Below are 20,926 nucleotides of genomic sequence, written 5' to 3'. Positions count from 1 at the left end.
GGGTTGGACACGATGATCTTGAAGGTCTCTTCCAACCTGATTTATTCTATGTATTCTATTCTATGTATGTCTCTCCTTGTAAGGAAGATGTTCCACTGCCTGAATCATTTTCGTGGCTCTGCGCTGGACTCTTTCAAGCAGTTCTCTGTCCTTCTTGAACTGAGGAGCCCAGAACTGGACACAATATTCTGGATGCAGCCTCACCAAGGCAGAGCAGAGGGTGAGGAGAACCTCCCTTGACCTACTGACTACACCTCTTTCTAATCCAACCCAGAATGGCATTGCCCTTCTTGGCCACAAGAGCATACTGCTGGCTCATGGTCACCTTGCATCCACCAGGACCCCCAGGTCCTTTTCTCCTTCGCTGCTCTCCAGCAGGCCAATCCCCAACCTATGCTAGTTCATGGGGTTGCTCTTTCCTAGGTGCAAGACTCTACACTTGCCCTTATTGAATTTCATTCAATTTATCCCTGCCCAGCTCTCAGCCTAAGTCTCACTGAATGGCAGCACAACTACCTGATGTGTCAGCCACTTCACTCAGTTTTGTGTCATGAGCAAACTTGCTGACAGTGCAGTCTGTGCCCTCATATGGAATAGTACTAGTCCCAGTACTGACACCTGAGGGACTCCACTAGTTACAGGCCAACAACTAGACCCTGTCCCACTGACCACAATTCTCTGATTTCTTCCCTTCAACCACTTCTCAATCCATTTCACTACCTGATCATCGTGACCACACTGCCTCAGTTTAGCTGCAAGGATGCTGTGCTAGATAGTGTCAGATGCTTTACTGAAATCAAGATGAACCACATTTACTGCTCTACCTTCATCTATCCACCTGGTTATGTCCTCATACAAGGCTATCAGGTTGGTCAAACATGACCTACCCTTGGTAAAACCATGCTGACTGCTCCTAATTTGCCTACACAGAAAGAGCTTTCCTGCCACTTGCCCTAAGCAACAGCTGCCCTAGGTGTACTCACTCGTTCATTTTGCATACTTCTGACATGTACAAATATCAGGCTTCATCAGTTTTGACTATTCCAATCAAAAAGTAAGAAAAGGTTCTTACTATGGCGTTTCTTTGTTTCTGCTTTACCTTCTTCTTTTGATACTCCCAAGCAGCCCATTAATTCTTGAACTGACAAGGATTTATCGTTATTCACATCACAGTATTCCACAAACTTCTTCACACATTTTTTGGGTTTTGATTTCTTTCTTAGGAATCTTTTAAATGGCTTGATTTCTTTCTTGCCAATGTCACCACTGGAATTTTTATCTAGCTGTTTGAAATACCAGTGGACCACTCTCTCTTCCAGAGTATGATTTGGATCAGGCTCTGAAACCCTGAAATAGAAAACAAGAGTTTAGTCTTACTTCTGATACATAAACATCAGTTTATATCTTCATTTCAGAATTGTTAAAGCACTATTAGATGCTTTGCTGCAACAACTTCCCTGCTTTTGGCCACTAGTTCCATGTAATGAATCCCCCTTTTCTCATTTGGACCAACTGTGTCCTAAATTTTACACTAAGTGCTGGAATCTGCTCTCTGAAACTTTGTGCAGGTCTGCACTATAATCAGTAAACGGTGCTTTCCCTTTCATTTCCTGAAACAGAGAAGAGTGAACATAGAAATACAAGAGAAAAAAGACAGCTTCATAGATGTCAGACAAATTAAATGCATAATACACCTAACTGAAGTAGGTCAACAATCAGCACTGCCAAATACCTAGGTACAATGGCAACCTGTGATGGATGCTCTTGGAGATAAAACACATTGAATTACAAAGTTAGTTGTAAAAACAAATGATACCTCCTCTTCACATGGTGAGCACCTGAGCTACAGACTATGCATTTTTAATTCTACCTGTGACTGTTTTGTTTTATGAGCAACTAGGCAAAATATGAATCAGAAAGGTAGCACACATTCATCAAGTAAAGCCTGTGTAGCAGCTACACATAAACTCTAAGCTCTGCTGCTGCTGAGAATTCAGCCATAATCTGTGTATCTCTGTTTAGTGAACATAGTCCACAGTGGTAACTCGAAGCAAACTCTCCTACATAGGTTCTAGGATATTTGCCCTTTGTGAAGCCAGAAGAATTACTTCTGAAAGGCCTCCACAATTAATTCACCACTGCAATATCCTTTTAAAGACACACTAAAAGGATCTGAAACCCACCGGCTAGAAGACAATGATGGATCAGAGACTGCGTGCACCATATCTGTGGACAGTGCATCCAAAACACTAGTTAGGAACTCATTCTTCTTGGCCCCAGGACAACCTAGAAAAATAGATATTTTTCTTTTCTATTTTCTCTTTTTACCACATTTATATTCCAGTAATAGTTCAAACTTAGAGATAGATGTGACTTTCCATAAAAAAAATCCCAGCAATTGTACTCAAGTTCGTAATGTAATTCAAAGACAAACGTCTAAATTCAGGTACTTATCTATAACACAGAGCAGCAATAGAAAACATCTTTCTATCAATCATCTATCAACTCATGCAAGTGGGAATCTGTTTTGCATAACTTAGGATCCTTTATTTCACTTTTAGCCATCATTTTTCCTTCTATAAGATTTTTTTTTACAATGAATGTCACATTTTGAGAACTGTTTGAAACAACAGAAGTTTGTACATGATACACACCATTTGAATCGTGATATAAAAACCCACAGTACAACAATTCTTTCAGGTTTCCACTTTTGCTCCTCTGAACTACCATTAGTTTTCTTGACACACATTCTCTCTGTGCTTTGGCTTTCCTCTCTGCAAAATGACAGCCAGTTACTTGCCTCTTTCCCTTTTTCCTTGTACTCCCAATCTATGGCACCTAGTCCACTTGGATGCTGTTAACTGGTATTTTATTTCACACTGTGAGATCCTATTGTCATGCTAGATCATTCTCATAATTACATCTCTCATGTCACAAAGCTCTTCTCTAAAAGAAACTGACAGCACATTTGAGACATATAACATGCTAAATAAATATCTATTGAAAGATTCGCTCTTAGAGCAGTGCAGCTGGAGTAGATAAATTCATAAAGCCCATGGATGTTGACACATAGAGGTTTGCTTATATAATACACCTGCTTCCTCTCCTGTTCCCTAGAGCTCTGAGTCAAACATCAGGTCTTCCTCTAGCCCTGTAATATCTCAGTTAAACTCTAGGATGATTCATGAGCAGTAACACAGAGATCATATGTTTGAAGCTGGAGCCCACAGCAAAACTTTCATAGACAATTCTGTGCTGGAGGCCTGCTTACCTCCAGTTCTGCTCTTAAGTGTAAAAATGAAACACTTTGAAGTGTTATGGAAAAGGAAAGTTAGTAAATCAGTGGGGATTCATTATTACATTACACTTCTCAGTGACCCCTAGAGCAGGCAGAAGGATTATCTGAGCTTGAAAACCTCACCTTTCCCAGCAAATTATTTTTTAATACATCCCAGGTTGATTGAAGAAAATGAACCTGTGTTGTATTAGCCCTTAGCTGAGCTGCAGTAAGAATAGCTCAGCTATTACGTATAGCAGCAGCAGCACCCACTAAATAGTATTGACTAGCACACTCATGCAGTTATGAGTTCCTCATCTCTTATATGTTTGTCTTTAGCACCAGGATCATTTTATTCTGGTAACTGCAAAAGGCACGTAACAGGAATTCACTGAAACAAGTTTCACTATGCTAAGAGTATGCACCTGAAAGCAACTGTCACTCTCCTACATATGTTCCTCTTCCCTTAGCCTTTGCCAATATTTTTAATTTCCTGTTACAATTGTAGGGGAAAAATAAATTTAAAAAGAAAATTAAAAAAACAATCACCAAAACAACAACAACAACAACAAAGAAACCAAACCAATAGCTATGACTATAATCTTAAGTTTTAGTTCAATGTGACAAGCACTTGAGCTTTCTCTGTAAGGCACACAAACAAGAAGTGTGGCAAGAGATTGGCAAGGAGGGACAGAAGACTTTACCAACAGGTTCCTGACAGCATTCAGTGCATAATTCAAAAGCATATTCTTTAGAGCAAAGAACTTGCTGGGAAGTAGGGCTCAGACACTGAGACCATGCATGTAAATTGTGCACTGTAATTTACATGAAACCATACAACTCTGCAAGCCATAAGAGCATGTTTGCCCAGAGGTGAGCAGGCAGAGCCCAAGAAGTTCCCATGCAGAACTCAGTGTCATCTGTGCAAGCACGGCACCCTGCTTGAAACAAGCAACTAAATCTCCAAGCAACCTACTAAGCACAGAGCTACATCCCACTAGCAAGGATACCTGGCCAGTGCAGCTCAGCTGGTTCTCTTCAAGGGACAGGCAAAAAAAGGTCTGCCTGAGGCTCACTGTGCAGACCTATATTAAATGATACAAACTTTCTTCATTTCTTGCAAGGGTTGTGCCACTGTTGCCCAGGCAGAAGCCTAAATCCTGCTCCAAACATGAATTGATGCAGGGCTTGTAGAAAACGCAGACAGTGATAACTCAGCATAGAACAATGCAGAGCACATAGAGATGACAAATTGATTAATTTTTTTAAAATTATTTTTTTTCTATGTAATAATGTTAGTATCTAATTTAATTTAGGAGCTCCATCAGAATGTTACTTATGAGTGTATTCTTGAAACATCTGGAAGAAACAAAAATGTAGGCCTTAGAGAGTTTTCAGTGATGTCCAGGGAGCCGCTAAGTGTAAACGTGCTACATATGTAGAGCTCAAAATCATGAGTTAGCTTTCTATTGATGAGATACAGCTAGGTAAGGGAATGCATCAGCTCCTAAATTCACAAGAAAACAAGGAGGGGGAAATATCACAGTTTAAAATCTGTCTTTGACAGATTTCCCTAAGATTAAGAAAGGTTTTTAAATGTGTGTTGTATAGTTACAATAGCAGCTGACAGCAATAGAAATCTCATTCTCAGTCTTGCTGTTAAACCAAACACAATTGGTTGCTGTGAAGCATTCTAAGTTATAACTCTAATACTTAATGTAAAATGACACTCCACAAAATCCTCACCAGTTAAATACAGAGAAAATATTCAGTTTCTCACAATTATAACTTTTGCTGATGTGTGGGCAGTAACACAATTCACCTCACAGTGAAATCTCCGTCCTTCACAGGTGTTATTAACTCAGAATAATTCTCGGGAGGCTTCTTGCTGAGCTTGAATTTTCAACAACCCTGCAGATGAAATGGCAAAACTGGCAGAGTTTTATCCTGATTGTAATGAAAAATTCACTCTCACTGGACTAAATACAGAAAGGGGAAGACTAGTCTCTTATGGAAGCCTTATGCTTCTCACTATGGTTTATGTGATTCAGTTTCTTCTGCAGCTGCTTGTCCTGTGTGGATTTGACAGCTTACGTAATAATTTGTTGTTAAAGGCTTGAAGCTAAAACCACATGGGGTCAACCTGCAGGTTCAGAGATGTAACATAGAGTTGAGTGTTTGCGTTAAGGATAGTTTTACCTAGTGTAAAAGTTAGACCAACAAATACATACCACAAATGATGGGAATATACAAACACCTAATTTCAGCTATAATTTAAAGGCAATCAAAGAATCATCATTATACATTATACATCTCATATGTACATGTGACTCTCTCTCTGTATGTCCATATTTAGTACTGTGGATGGATTTTTTTGAGTTAAGTCTGTGGATCAGTTTTCTATAATACTCCTCTGATATGCACCCAAGTGCCTTGGAGCTCCCTGCTTTGTTGATACTAATCTGCTACTGTCAATCTTCAAAGGTAATCTTTTAGAGCACATCTGAAGTCATGGCTAGAAAAGTATTTTGTTCATTTCTGTGAAAATATGAATATAATAGATAAGATTAATCACTTTAAAATGAAGTTTACATTAATCTTCCTGCAAGACAGGAAACTGTCTTGAGTCAGTCACTCAAGTAATTAAAGGCATGACAACTACCTTAGATTTTTCTTAGAATAGGACAGGACCTCCCTTAAAATGTATCTCTTCTTCATTTATTATTAAGTACTGAGGAACTCCAGAGGGCTAACTTGCAATCCCAGGTGCTGTAAAACTGTTTGTGATAAATTCTCTATACATCTGTTTTGTAAATTGATTTAGGCTCAGACTACTCTGTTATTCTTAGGGTAAATGTGGTGGAAAGAAGGGAAAATGTTCATAGCAGAAACAAATATGATCCTATAAGCAGTTTTCACAGGCAACTGACAGGCTAAGGCATTTGCTGATAGGAAAAGCAATTCAATGCACGTCATTCAGTTACTGCTAAACAATTAGAGGAGAATAATAACATCACAGTATAACACAAGCCATGTGAAATTACTAACTTTTGATTAACACTTTTCAGATTAGTTTTCCCTCCATGAGACTTTGACAGGCTTTTGAGACACTGAATCAACCAGAACACCGTAATCTCTCAGATGCCATCCAAAGGGTTGAGAAGGTCTGTGGACCTTATTTGCCTTTCTAGTTTTGACAGGGAACAGGAAAAAGTCCTTGAAAATTCAGATGATTAAGGAGGTCTTGCTCCTTTACTACCTAAACAGCACATGGCAGTTAATGTTTTTATTAGCCACTACCTACACAATGTCTACCTCACCTTTGAAGGCCAAAGACTTTTTGATAAACTCCCACAAAAAGTTCAGAAGAGCAAAGCAACTAGATCAAATTTTCAAAAGGTTATACTTCTGCTTTAAATGCTGTATTTCATGACTGCCTCTCTCTGAGATATACAGCTGGTATTTCTGACTGTAGTAACACTTTCAAAACATTTTATAAAATTGAAATATTTTGGGATTCAGTTTCATATAGTGTAGCAGGCATCTGAAAGTCCAATTTGTCACCCTGGGAGTCTTAACAATTAACAACCAATATTACTTAGAGAGTCAAAATGCAGTCCTTTTTAGTAGACATTGGTTACTTCCAGTCCACTGGTATTTTCATCATGCTGTTATGTTTCCTCTCAGGAGATGGGTATGAAATAACCATATTTTATTACCTCCATTTAAATATCCATTAAAAAGGAAAAGCTATTACAAAAAATATATGTTGCTGCAATTATGGAAGTGACCTCAGAAATAAGGTGCATAATTCTGGTCTCCTGCTGGAAAAATTGAACTATGGGGACTTGCTAGTGGGGATGTTTTTCACATTACTTAATTAATCTAAGCAGTGTGCTCCTTGGAAGCATGCATGAAAAACAGTATTTTCTACAAACTGATGCTGGTTTTAATCCTTCTGGATACCTCTTATTGAGACTTTTACCACTGGAAGCATCAGTTGAAACTCCCAAAAGCATCTACTCTCAGTTAAAGCCACAAAACCAGCTTTCTATTCAGATACTAGGAACATTAGAGCACAAAGATGAAGAAAATTCAGAGCTGAGTTAGAAACTGTCAGGCCAGCAGCATACATGTATGTGAGAGCTATTTTCAGAGAGTCCCTGTCCACAGAGCAGTGCCAGATTTTCAGAGACAAAAGGAGAACCTTTGTACCAGTCTGTGGTTCTTACAGTTATAATGCAGTACGGATGGAGATGTGAGGTCAGAACTCCTTAAAAATACCTTTCAGTCAGTGGATTTTTTCTAATGCACCTTTGCATTACTGCATTGTTGGGTTTTTTTAAATCCAAATGTAGATGATACAGAACACTCCCAACCTGTGCTACACAAATGGAGTGTCCCATAGATGCAGTGACTTGGTGTCTCTTTACTCTGAAAATGAGAGCAGTGGCAGACCCACCTATTATAAACCTAGTTCTAGGGCACAAAGCATATTGTTGTATGGTGCAGGATGATCTGGAAAAGGAGGTGAAGAAGGGAAGTGCAAGAAAGGAGACAGAAGATCTAGTTATATTGCAGGCAGGCAAGTGAAGTATCAGAATCTTTACCCATGTGTTATTTTCCTTATACAGATAGCTGCAAGTACTGAATTTGAATTAGGAGACAAATTTTCATCAATATTATTGTATAATTTTTACTCCCTCCCATAATTAGCAAATAAAATATTTAGAAATCATATTTCTAACACAGGAGAGCTGGGAATAAGGGAAGGCAAGTATGGGTATTTTTTGGAACATTAACTATATACTGGATTTTAACTCAGAATGACTTTTTACAGCAGTGATTAAAAGAGGTTTATAAAAAGTGAAGCAAGAGTCAGAAAGAACCAGTAAAGCATTACTTGAACACTATGGAATGAAACAGACCTTGGAAACCTGGCATCACAAAAATTTCTCTCTCTCTTTACATAGTATTTAATTTAGGACTGGCAGTTGTGTTACATTTCCGGAAACTTTCCATGAAAAGTGACAGACTTCCTCAGAAAATACCATTTGAAATCTTGCTGTCTCATTCTTTGCTAAATGAAAATGCTATAAAATTACTAATACCAAAGCATAAATACAGTCATAATGAAACTTTTACAAGGTATATTAGAATTAAATGCCCTTAGTTCCTGTGGAAGGAAGTGGGCATACTACAACAGACTTAAGGCTCAGGGCTTAATAACTAGACAATATTAATCTGATTTAAAAATGAGGGCACACTCCTCATTCACCTTTACCCATCTCACTTCTCAAAGGTTGATGGAGAGAGATCTCTGTAGCTAGAGCAGATTTACAAACCAACTTTCTTTGCAGATTGACATGTATTTGGAATAGATCCCTCAAGCCAAATATACCACATTAAACCAGAATAAACTCCTGTCCAGGTAATGATGAGCTTGACTTCATCCTATAAAAAGCAGGGCAATTCAGAGATAATTATGTTACTTTTAATTTGCAATTTACGGTAAGTACAGAGAAAATGAACACACAGTGCTTGGAGGCAAAGACCCTGCAATAACAGAAGTACAACTGAGAAAATTAAAGATTAAGACATATGCCAGGAAGTATGCAATGTAGCCAACTTCATGTAAAATAATTTATAGTGTGTGGTTTGATTACAAAGTGCTTCAGATCATTTCAGGGCAGGGAGATCCAATTACATGATAGTACTCCATTGTGGATTATAAGGACAGTTTCCACACTGTCCCACTACACTACACTGTATGCTAACTTCATTTGTTTGCTGCATAACCTGTTGGTCAGGAACCCATCTAGGAACAGTCTGTGCTGTGCCAAAGCCTGGACTTCCTTGTATTTGTGCAGGAGCCCACAATTGACTTCAGCAGAGGCTGTGGTGTTTAATGTTAATCAGGTGGCCCTGAGTCAGTTACTTGAAACCATCTCAGGCTTACTGACCATGGGACTCGAGAGAAAACAGACATAGAATAGAATAGAATAGAATAGAATAGAATAGAATAGAATAGAATAGAATAGAATAGAATAGAATAGAATAGATACTGTATCACACCCTCCAACAGTCTGCAAAACCAGGATTGTGACCCCATTTTATACACAGGCTGGCATGGCATAGACTACTGAATGACAAATTGTGTGTACACAATCATAGGAACATGTGTGTCCTATTTCTGGTGCAGGCTATAAAATTTCATTTGTTAACAACACATGAAGGAGGTTCTCATGCCATCTTGCACTCTGCTCGTGCATAAATGGAGAATGATGGAAACAAGCCCTCACATTATATCTTTGTGCCCTGGGCATTGCAGGATATAGTTAAAAATACAATCAGTGTAGAACAGCAGCATCCCAAATGCTCATACATGGCAAAACAGAGTCCCTCTTGTGCATGTATAATAACCTACTTTCCAGACATGCATTTTGCAACAGAAAGTGATTGCCTGTTGGTGAATGGAACTGGAATAATGATTCTGACAATAATTCATACATGGCCCATTTCCAGTCTAACTCTCCTGTGAGTATTTCTTTGGTATAATTGTGAATACTCTAATGTTGACCTATTAGTAAACAGGGGTTATTTTAAATCCATTTCATTCAAATGAATGAATGTAAAGCACTCATTTCAAATTAGAGGTCCTCACTCCAGTCTGGGAGACAGCCAACACTGCAAATTCCAACAGATACAAATACTGATTTTCAGTCTCAGATCTTTATATGACTAAAGTAAAATAAGCCTTTCGCAGATGTCGATAGGTGGGTTCACAAGCTAGATTGTCAAAAATCCACATATGGTCTACTGCTGATTAAAATCAAAAGACTGAAGAGAAAGTAATGTGGAAAAAAAAAATTCCTTAAATCTTTAAAGAAGCCTGGGATTAGATTAAGAATTTCAATGTGTGTACAAGGACAAGATAAACAGTTAAACCCCACCTCTTTCTTTCAAATTATATAAGCATATTTACAGAAGCTTTCACAGCAGGGTTCATCTATTTGTAGCATTACAAAGATCAATTTTTAAGCCAGACCAATTTCTTTATGGGAAGCAGAAGGACATGAATATATGTTGAGGGTAGAGAAAGGAGACAAGCACGGATCACACGATCACAGGACTACAGGACCACAGACTGTTAGAGGTTGGAAGGGACCTCCAGAGATCATTGAGTCCAACCCCCCTGCCAAAATCAAGATCACCTAGGGTAGTCCGCACAGGAATGCATCCAGACATGTTTTGAAAGTCTCCAGAGAAGGAGACTCCACAACCTTTCTGGGCAGCTTGTTCCAGTGCAATACAAACACAAGAGAAACAAAGCCAAGCCAAGGGAGAGAAGAGAAGCATGGTAATCAGCAGGGGAAAAAACCTGCTTGAAGTTTCAAGTGAACTCACATGGTCAGCCTGTGCTCCAACACAGACACCTCCAACAACACTTACAGAGTATTAATCTTCCTCCCCCATTCTACTCCAAACAAAACTGTACTTCTCTGAGATAGTTCTGGCATTCACATGAATAGGCTTCTGGTCGTTTTGTTTTCTCTGCTTCTGCCAAAGCCATATGGATAACATGGCTAAATCTCTACATCTTTAGTTGCATTTGTCAAGACAGAGAGGATTTTATGTCTTTCTATTGCTTTTGGTTCACTTGGTATGTGATGATGATGAAGCAGCTCACTCTAGCCCTGGCCAGGAACCAAAAATTCTATGATGTGGAAAATGTCACAGCTGGGTAATCTAGATTTTACTCTGGTGCAGAATGGCTTTCCTTTTTTCTTTTCTTTTTTGTCCTTCTTTTTTTAGTTTTTATCCTAAGAAAAAAACAACACTGCATCCCATCTTGGCCAAATAGCTTGGTGATGAGGGCACACAGCTGACATGGGGGAGACAGAGATTCAAATCCTTGATGCAAACCAGACAGAGTAGGGAGTTGAAACCTGGCTTGCTGTTATCCAGTGGAGTACCCTAATCTCTGACACTGGAGAATCAGGTTCAATTCCCTGCTCTGTCTGGTTTGGATCAGGGATTTGAACCTAGGTCCTTTCCTCTTCAACTGAGTATCCTAATCATCAAGTTATTGTGTGTTCACAGAAGGGTTCCTTTTGTTGTGAGCAAACTCTTCAGAATAGTGTCAGAAACCACTTCTATTGATACATTAACATGTCTTTTTTAGAAAATAACGGTGGTGTCAGACTGAATAGCATGTTCATTAAATTAGGACTTAATCCTGCATTATATAGAAAAATGCAACTAACATAGAAAAATGCAACTAACATTTTCCATATAGCCTGGCAAGTGTGTCAACAGAGTGCTCTCATTAAATCGAATTTATTCATGAGTTTAAAGAAAATCATGGATTTCTGTGCTTTGCTGCATCAAGACCACTGCACTGTGCAGTGCTGAAGTTTTCTGCCACGCACGTTTTGGATGCCAGGCTTTCTAACTTTCAAAACAATAGAGTTGTGGGAACTAATGCTTAAGCAGTACTTTATCATTCTGCCATGCTATAAGTCACTGTTTAATTTTTTTTCCAGCAGTGCATATACACAAGAGAAGCCTGTTGTTCGATATAGGGACTCATTAAGTTTCATTTCATTTCATTTTTAACTTTAAATACATTCTGTTTAAAATTGAGTAGTTAACTTGACTGTTATTCAAGATAAATGTTTCACTCAGGACACATATAGAAGGTACAGCTTCCAATGGGATAAAGCTGAATTCAAAGAGCAGTGGAAAAAACAGGGGGAATCAAATGTTCAAACATCACAGGAAAGGGCAATAAGAAGGAAAGATTATTCATAGGGGCTACAAAAAGCATAGTGTACTTTGGTGGTTTTATCTCAATTTGATATTCACAACAGAGACTGCAAGCTTCATTTCAGTAATCTTTTTTCAGTTTTATGAAAAAAGAAGTTTCATTCAGTTGTCTGCATTTTAAATGGAAAGAAAACTTGGGGGTCTCACATAGTACCTTCAGAAACATCACAACATTTTATGCTTAATGACAAGACAGTATAGGACCTGGCATTTTATGTAGTACCAAGTGTATCGAGGTGCTATGATGCCTGTGATCTGCTGGAGCAGAATCAACATGACCTATGAATTTCATGGTCGCATAAAATAGAAACATTTATCAGGACAATGATACAGGATGAGAGTTTCTAGTTCAAGTTTGATAATAATTTTTTAGTGACATTTAGTTTTTCTGTTTCCTGGGTTTTCTGCATGAAAAGGAACACTTTTCATCTCTCAAGCATTTGAGATTCCATTAATACTACTGATGTCTTTTGAAATGGTTACCAGGAAACACTGAAAAAAAATATAACTGCCTAGCTATCAAAGCATGTTTTAAAAATAAATCACTCTTCTTTTATGACAAGCATTTATCTGTAGTCTCTGCTGAAAATATAATGAGTATAGAATGTCTTCACTTTATCTGTCCTGTGCAACAGCATTCTGCTTTATCTGTAAACAAAGATAAATCACAAGGAAGGCAGCTGTGGGGTAGCGGGGTTGGAGAATGAATCTTTTGCTGTTGAAGGAAACAGTTCAAATTTTGGTTTGGCTACAAGCAAATTAACCTAGTTAATTCCTGCTTGTCTCCAAATTAAGTGTGTTACTATACTGTGGTAGTTTTAGGCTTCAATCCTCCACACTAAGGGAGAGAGAAAATTTCATCTGTGAGGGGAAACTTCACTTGAGCCTATGCACAGGTTAGGAATACTTACTTTAATATCAAATACCTTTTTAAATAATAACTTAAAAAAACATATGCCTCAGTATGAGGACTTAAAATGACTCCCACTTACAAGTGCCATCTGAGATATAAAGCATACAATTACCCTTCTCTTTCTGTGCACTTGAACAGTTTCTGAATTTCATTGTTGAAGTAGATCACTTTCTATGTATCAGCCATATCTTCTTGAACTAACAAAATGGCATAACATTACACTTAAAGTACTAGCTAGTGGATCTAATGTGATTTTTTTACCCTCGGTCCAGAAGACTACGTTTGATTAGGAACAAGGGGTCCAAGCTTAATAGACTCATTCAGGTAGTAGTTTTATGATAAGAAATGCATGCCTTTCCTCTTACATAAACCAGAGTTTTCTGACCTGCTTCCCAGGGTGATTTTCCTTTGGCTGATTGCAAAGAATCAGAGCAGTGTATCTGCTGACATTCCTCCTTCCCCCCCAGCCTTCCATATGAAGTTACTATCAAATGAAGCCTGCCCACAAGGTACCCCACAGACAGATATGAACGAGGGCTAGCAACAACAAAGCATTTGCCAGAACGCTTAGCTAGGTCTCCAAGCTTAAAGCTCAAGCAGCTGAGGAATTTGACAAAACAAGGCTTCACTGTGGAATAAACCATACAGTTTTTGCTCTCCCAGAAGAGTCCTGCTTTCACAAATAACCCTAGTTTCATTAAGCCATATGCCTATGTCAGGAAAATTAAGGAACTTCAAAAATAAAAACAGCTTGTGATGAGCAGTGAGCCAAGTTTTTCCAAGCATTGGAAGTGACAGCATCACAGCACTGTGCCTTCTGTACACAGCAGTATAACTTTTTTACCAAACCATACAGGGAGCTGTAAGTTAAAGCCTGATTCCTGAACCTTGCATGTTTAGCCACTGCACATTAATCTCTTTCCTTGACTCATTTGCCAAGTTTGCAATAAGGTTTTGTGATGCATGCATTGAACTGTGAGCTTGGATCCAAGAGAACTGTGCACCCTATTAATATTGGTGTCAAAATACCTGTTTTAAGAAATCAGAGTTTTATAGAAACTTCAAATGAGTAAACTTTTGTAATCCCTACTGTATTAACCATTTCCTATTGACAAACACATATAGTGAAAAAAATACTACGTATAAATCCTGCACAGCTCTTACTTAAATGGGCTTGTATACATGTGAGACACAGATGCTCTGTTAGCCTTGATTTCTTGATTTGTTTAAGCAAGAAGCAAGAACAAGGGAAAAGAAACACAGAAGATGAAGGATTAAATCAGCATTGTGACAAAGAAAGTGGACAATCAAAACAGAGAATATGATTGCTGATTGCAAACAGGTCATAAGAGATCATCATTTTAGTGTTGGGGGAAAAAAACAAACCCGAGCTTGCAGCAGAAAAGCATTGGAGTTTCATGATAAACATAGCAAAAATTAAACTACTCAGGAAACAAAGTAATCTTTTTATATGAGTTTAGCTTCCTTTGATTCAGTAGGAACCAGAGTAAGTTCAGTCAGAGAAACATGCTTCCTGTCAAAATTTGACATCAGGATGGTATATTTAATATAAATTATTTCCATACATGACTTTGGTTCAGTATGACAATGTCAATGACATCTGGAGCATGAACTCTCTGTAGGTGCTGTTTATGTAGTTTAGATAATCCCAGACTCTATAACCCAGCTGCCATTTTAATTATGCTGAAGTATGCTTTGCATAAGCAGATAGGAGAACTTGCATTCCACTAAATGATTAAGAAGGAAGAGAGATATTTACCCAAAAATTCTTAATTAACTAAGTATCCTGACTTGCCAGGGGAAAAAGCGTCACATTATATATGGATCATTATATATGGATCAACCATGTTTTCACAATCAGTCTTCCTGCTTTTCTCAGAGAAAAGATGCTGAGACACAGTTGTAACAGCTGGAAAGTTACATTTTCTCTCATGCTTAAGCAGACTCCAATTTGTTAATAGGTCTGCATGAGAAATCTGAAAGTATGCAAAGCAGTGAAAAATGTGGCCATTTCTCATTCTGTACTGCTAACCTGTGACTCAGTAGCTTTAAAATGCATGGAAATCATTGATAATTAGAGAGTGTGGATATGCTTGAGGAGTCACATTGTATGTGCAGCAAACATATTGCCTGAGGCTGTTGTGCTCATTAACACAGCACAGAGCAAATCTCTCTTGGAAGAGTATGTCACACAACAACCTGCAGGCAGGTACATACATGTGCCTACAGAAAAAGGTGGGATGGCCTGAGCAGTTCATCCCACTTTTGGTAAAAAAAAATGTTCAAAACCCCTCCTAGATCTCATTGACAGGAAAAGATACAAAGAGCTCATTCATCACATCTCGCCCCCAGTCCAGACTCATGTCTGAACAAGCTGTCTCCTTCCACATGTGGAAGGAGTTGATTGTCTCAACTTATCTCAGCACAGGGATGAACACAGCTGGTGTCACCCCAGCCTCACCTCCTGCAGCCCTTCCAGACTCTGGTGTCTGAGCTGCCTCACTCCAGAGCAGGAAAGCAGGAGTAATGAACATCCACTCAGATGCTTGGAGAGCAGAATACAACATCTACACTCAGGTCCCAGCACTGCTCTTCAGGGGAAATTAGTATTTGTGAGAGATACCTGGACTATAACACTGACACTTCTAGAAACCTTCTTACAACCCTTGTTATTGAAACTCACTTATTTCTTCCCTTTTGTGAAATAAACACACTAATGGAAATATCAGAGTTCTCTACTTCAAACTTCTTTGTAGTAATTGGTAGGCATAATGCCCTGATTATCAGTGTCATTTGTACCACTTTAAACTTTAACAGGATGGGTTATGGTGACATTTTAATTTTTTTTTTTCAATTTAAAGCAATGAAATAGAAAGTTTTACAGATTAAACAACATAACAACATTATTTAGAGCAAACAACTGCCAAGCATACCAATAAACTATTATTTACGAAGTCAATTACAAAGCTACTTCCCAGCAATTACCTGTATAACCATCTGGGTTATATCAGCTAATGTTAGAGGAAGTATCGACACAATACTTTTGACATACATGGATTTACTCCCCCCCCACCCCTTATTCTTAATGAAATGACATTTAAATTTAATAGCAAAATCAGCTTTCTTAAATTTTAGTAGTGCAATCAGTTTGAGGGAGACCAAGGAAAACTGTAACTTGTTTTCCTAAAAGTGGCACAATGGTTTAACAGCAGAAATAGGCTAGAGCTCACAGAATGGGTTCAGTTCAATTCAAGACATGAGAAAGCTCTTTACTGGGATGGCTTCAGCATATTCCTAAGTAGAAACTGTTTTAAGACCCTTTCATAGGAGGTTGAGTTGAAAGGCATAAGGGGATCTCTGTGTATACACATGTGTATACTAGTATAAACACAGATTTAAATTTAACGCTGTGTAAGATCTCATATAAGAGCTTTTATTCTGCATAAATCAGAAACACCTTATTCCTGCACGGTGAAATTACAAGCACACATTACCTCAAAGAAATGCCAATAGAAACTATACCACGACACACCTTCACATATTCTGGAATAGCACATGCTCTTTGGGGGAAAAGAAATCCAGGGCTTTAAAACATTATATTAGGAATGTGGGTTTTTGCATCCTTCCAGTTCTTTACTTGATACTGTGAATTCAGCTATACAGATCTCAAAGGGAGATAAAAATCCTAACTAATAAAATACCTCTCTAAATAATTTTAAATTTACTTTCTGCATTCAGAGCCTAATGGATCAAGTACCAGATATATGAAAAAATTTCCAAGGTGGCAAATATGTGCTACGTATCTTCATGGAAATGCCTGGAATCTGCTCTTTTCAGTGCTTCAGAGATATTCTTTTTCTCTGAGTTGAAATTAAGGGGATGGAAATCTCTAGCGTATAGGAAGGACTAACTTTTATTAGGCTCTGGTGATTATTTCAATGCACACATAGACACATACATACACAACTACTGGAGCGTCTTATGCCTTCCTGGTTGAAATGATGCAGATGAGAGACACGTAGGAATAGTGGTAAGACTGTAGAAATGAAAGTCAAATTCCATTTATGTGGTATATTCTTTCACTACAAGGTATATATATAGTATATATAATATAGCTAACTACATAGTTAAATATGCCAGTCAATAGCTATGCCTGGATTCTGCTTTTCTCTTCAGAGATCTGCTAAATATTTTTAACTCCAGGTTAACAAATGTGAACAAATGTGTCCATCTCTAGTAAACACCTTCTGTTAAGACTGTGGATAGATACAAAACCTAGGAACTATTTGCTTATTGGTACTTTTCCTCATTATAAAGTTCACAGCACAGAAGAGTCCGTAGTGATGCATGTCATAAAAAATTCTGATGAACACTCACTGATTCTTAAATTAATTTGACTCAGTTACATTTGTTTTGCATTTAACTGTGTTCCAAAGCTAATTTCAGCAAATCTGGATTATGCACTCGAACCCAAAATTCAAACTCATAAGGATGGATTCTCTAACTCTCTAGTTAGGGACTAGGAGTAGTATCATGGTATCAGGTTGGACTTGATGATCCTTGGGGTCTCTTCCAGCCTTGGTTATACTGTGATACTGTGATACTGTGAAAACCCCCAACTTTCCAGTGGTTCTGAGTGCCTGCACCTTATTTAACACAGACTACACAGACATGTAGACTATCAAGGGCTATGGAACAAATCTATATATTCATCCTACATTATGCTGTAGTTTAACTTTACAACCTTATGTAAAGGTGACTCTGATTTTAATGGAGCTAATCACAAGAAGAATGTGGGTAAGTGCTGGCAGGATGAGGGTTCAGTGGGTCATGAACTGTATTTTAGGAATATATACAATGAATGGCTTGTGGATGACTGGCAAAGCAAGAGGATTTACCAGAGGACATTTCTAGATAGTGAACAAATTCAAGAATTTCACAAGCATAAATGGCAAAATTTGTGAATAATTTATTTCCCAAAATTATCCATGGATTTTTGCCATATGCTCACACTGGGAATCTATGAACACCCTGATGAGCTATAGAGAAGCAAATTCAGAATCCAGCAAAGCATTCTGAATCCTTTGAAAGTATTCCCAGATGTCTGAATAACTTCATTTCCTCCTCAAAGGATTTCACTTCTGGAGACCTACAATTTGTAATTGAACCCAAGGAATAACATCAGTCTATACATGAGCATCACTAGGAACAAGGTGACTTGTTCTACATCTCATCACTGAGCCCAAAGAAACATGTTTGTCTAAATACCTGATGCAAAAAAAGGACCTGGAGCAAAGCAGGCATAGATTGGCCAGTATGAAACAGCGGTGTCACATGTTGATATACTGAAGCACTCTGAGGAACTTTTATAGCCTCTTCAGTTGATGGCATCTGTCCACACATTGCCAAAGTGACCTTACAGTCAATAGACAGCAAATTTTCCAGACATCATCTTGTTGTGTGTTTGCACAGTGCCCAGAACACACAGATCCCAGAATATACAACTACAAATTACTGTGATATGAACCATTAACTAGACTAAGCGTGGAGACTTCCCAAACACATCTCTGCTTTCAGCCTCTCCATACTAACAGTAATAGGTATGCTGTCCTTTATTTGTGGCTGCACTTCCTTACCAAGACATAGCATGTATGTCATGTCTTTCATCCCTCATGACTAGAAGAGCAATAACCTGGCATTACCTTTGAGCCTCATCTGGAAACACTGCTAAATACTGATATTTTACATTCTAAAATAAAACAAATTTCGGTGACAGTGTCAACACTAGTTTTGCCTCATACTGTTGACCATTGCTACTGGTCCTCTCAATCAATCCATGCTAGTATCTAGAAAACATGAACACTGAATGCACTCCCTTTTGTCCAAAACATTTTTTTCTCAAAAGTAACTGCACAGAAAGATTAATACAGGCTAAAATCAAAATATTTTCTTCCTATGGATTTGAGATCAAAGATTCATCCTTGGGGTCTCTTCCAACCTTGGTTATACTGTGATACTGTGATACTATGAACACTTTTGACTAAATCTTTTTCATTTTTCTTGACAAGTGAGCTAATCTCACTGCTTGACACTTTATTACTCATCAATCAAAGCTGATGTTATTTTCTCTATTATATGTTAACTCACTCAAAATGTTAGAAGTCTTGCACTGGCTTAATTTTCACAAGTCCTAACCTCATAACTCTGCCTGTATTTGAAAAAGTCACTTTCTGATACAAAACACAAATTGACTAGGGTTGTTTATTATCAGAACAAGTTATTTTCAAAGTTGCTGGGAACTGAGAGTCCCACTGAACTGACTGTTCTCATTTTGTTTAAAAAATGAAACACTTCTTAAAGTGACTAAACACATAGAATAAACCATTGTTGCTACCTCTTGAAATTATAGCTGCAGATGTATGCTCACTGAGAAACTAAAATATTTATTTTTCCCTGTTCAGAGATTAAACATAAGAGCAGTTTCTGCCAGAAAATCAAGGAGAACTTGTATCCAAGTATGAAAACACAAGAAAGCAAGATATCTGTTTTGCAGGAATTGATGACATGTTTTTATTCAGTTTATATTGTATCAGATGAAAAAAAAAAGAAGCCTCATACCATGCGCCTTAGAAGAAATAGTGTCTTATACAACTTCCACTCACTGCTGTGATAAGGTTCAGGTATCATTTTTCATTATGATTACAGCACTGGCAAACTAAAAGGTTTTCACCTTTTCCATTCAGTTATATGAGATTTTCCTGCAATCTTTCAGATTGCCAGATGATAATGATTGAAGGTATTCTGGTAGAAAACTCACCTCATTCTACTCTAATCTTTCCCCATTCTGTTGTTTTGAATGCTCCTCACTCAAGAACTAGAATTCAGATATTATGAAATACCTCTCACAGTAACAGAAATTATTTTAATATTTTAAAATTTCATTTCTTAAAGCTTAGTAGCTTTAGGAATACAACAGCAAAGTTTGCTCAGTGAGAGAAAATATTTTAATCCCTTTCAGGTTCCAATGTGATCAAAGTTTCACTCTGCTTATGATAGCATTTTTTACTAGGCACAGACAATACCTCAGTAGGTATAGTCATGTACTTACAAGCAGCTATTTTTAAAGGGTCTGAGATATTTTCACTGTAAATTCCAGACTTTTTTTTTAATAGATAATCAGTACTCTTATTTTCTCAATACTCACATATATTTTCTGCAGAACTATTCCTAAAAGAAACAAAGATGTTTCACATGCACTGTTTTGCAGAAAGGCTCTCAGCTCTCAATTCTAGAACTCATTTTATCCCTCAGAAGTTCTCAGCACTACATGCTTTTGAGTCACTGATTACTCACAAGCAGAAAACACTTCAAGTATAGTGCTAGTTGATGCACAGAGGCTTGGAGCTTATCAGAGTGAACAGGGCTGCGCAGTCTGTATGAAGTGCTAGTTTAAGAAGAAAGGAATCTAATATTTCATTAGACTAAATTGGTTTTAGGGAGCCATTAGTCATTCCTCTCCCTGCCCTGAGTGATATCCACAGTGTAGGCAATCTTCCAAATACTTAAGTGAGATGAAGTAGTATCTGAAAAATACACCATTTTTTTAAACACATACCCTACTACTATTGCAAGACTGACTTCCTTGCTAAAAACACTTCACAGTGGAACTGTGCAAGAAATAAATGCTGTGTTATCCAGTCTCAGGTGAATACCATCAACCACAGCAGAGAAAAGGCCAAGTTGTATCTTACTTCTTGTGGAATACCACAGCTGTTAGTTTTTATGATCTGTTCAGTTAAAGTGGCAATTACTTGATTTAACTTGAGCTATCAAATATATTCAAGTACAACTACTGATGTTAGCCATACTCACTCCCTCTACAGTCA

At 37.8% G+C, this 20,926-nt stretch overlaps 1 protein-coding gene across 4 annotated transcripts in view; it reads right to left on the bottom strand.

The window, feature by feature from the left end:
• SMOC2 (SPARC related modular calcium binding 2) overlaps positions 1 to 20,926 on the bottom strand; it is a 134,220-nt gene that overhangs the window by 8,327 nt on the left and 104,967 nt on the right. For 2 of the 4 annotated variants that reach the window (XM_054162805.1, XM_054162806.1), the window contains exons 10-11: positions 2,184 to 2,286; positions 1,073 to 1,347 (exon numbers count right to left, since the gene is read on the bottom strand). In XM_054162805.1, the coding sequence (XP_054018780.1) occupies positions 1,073 to 1,347; positions 2,184 to 2,286 (378 nt within the window). The remainder of the gene's footprint in view (positions 1 to 1,072; positions 1,348 to 2,183; positions 2,287 to 20,926) is intronic. The other 2 variants (XM_054162807.1, XM_054162808.1) reach the window with 1 other exon arrangement.

The sequence above is a fragment of the Dryobates pubescens genome, chromosome 6 (assembly GCF_014839835.1).
Source record: "Dryobates pubescens isolate bDryPub1 chromosome 6, bDryPub1.pri, whole genome shotgun sequence".
In the NCBI taxonomy this organism is placed as follows: domain Eukaryota; kingdom Metazoa; phylum Chordata; class Aves; order Piciformes; family Picidae; genus Dryobates; species Dryobates pubescens.
Note: the sequence above shows the minus strand (reverse complement) of the source record. Positions and strands in the feature narration are given on the sequence as shown.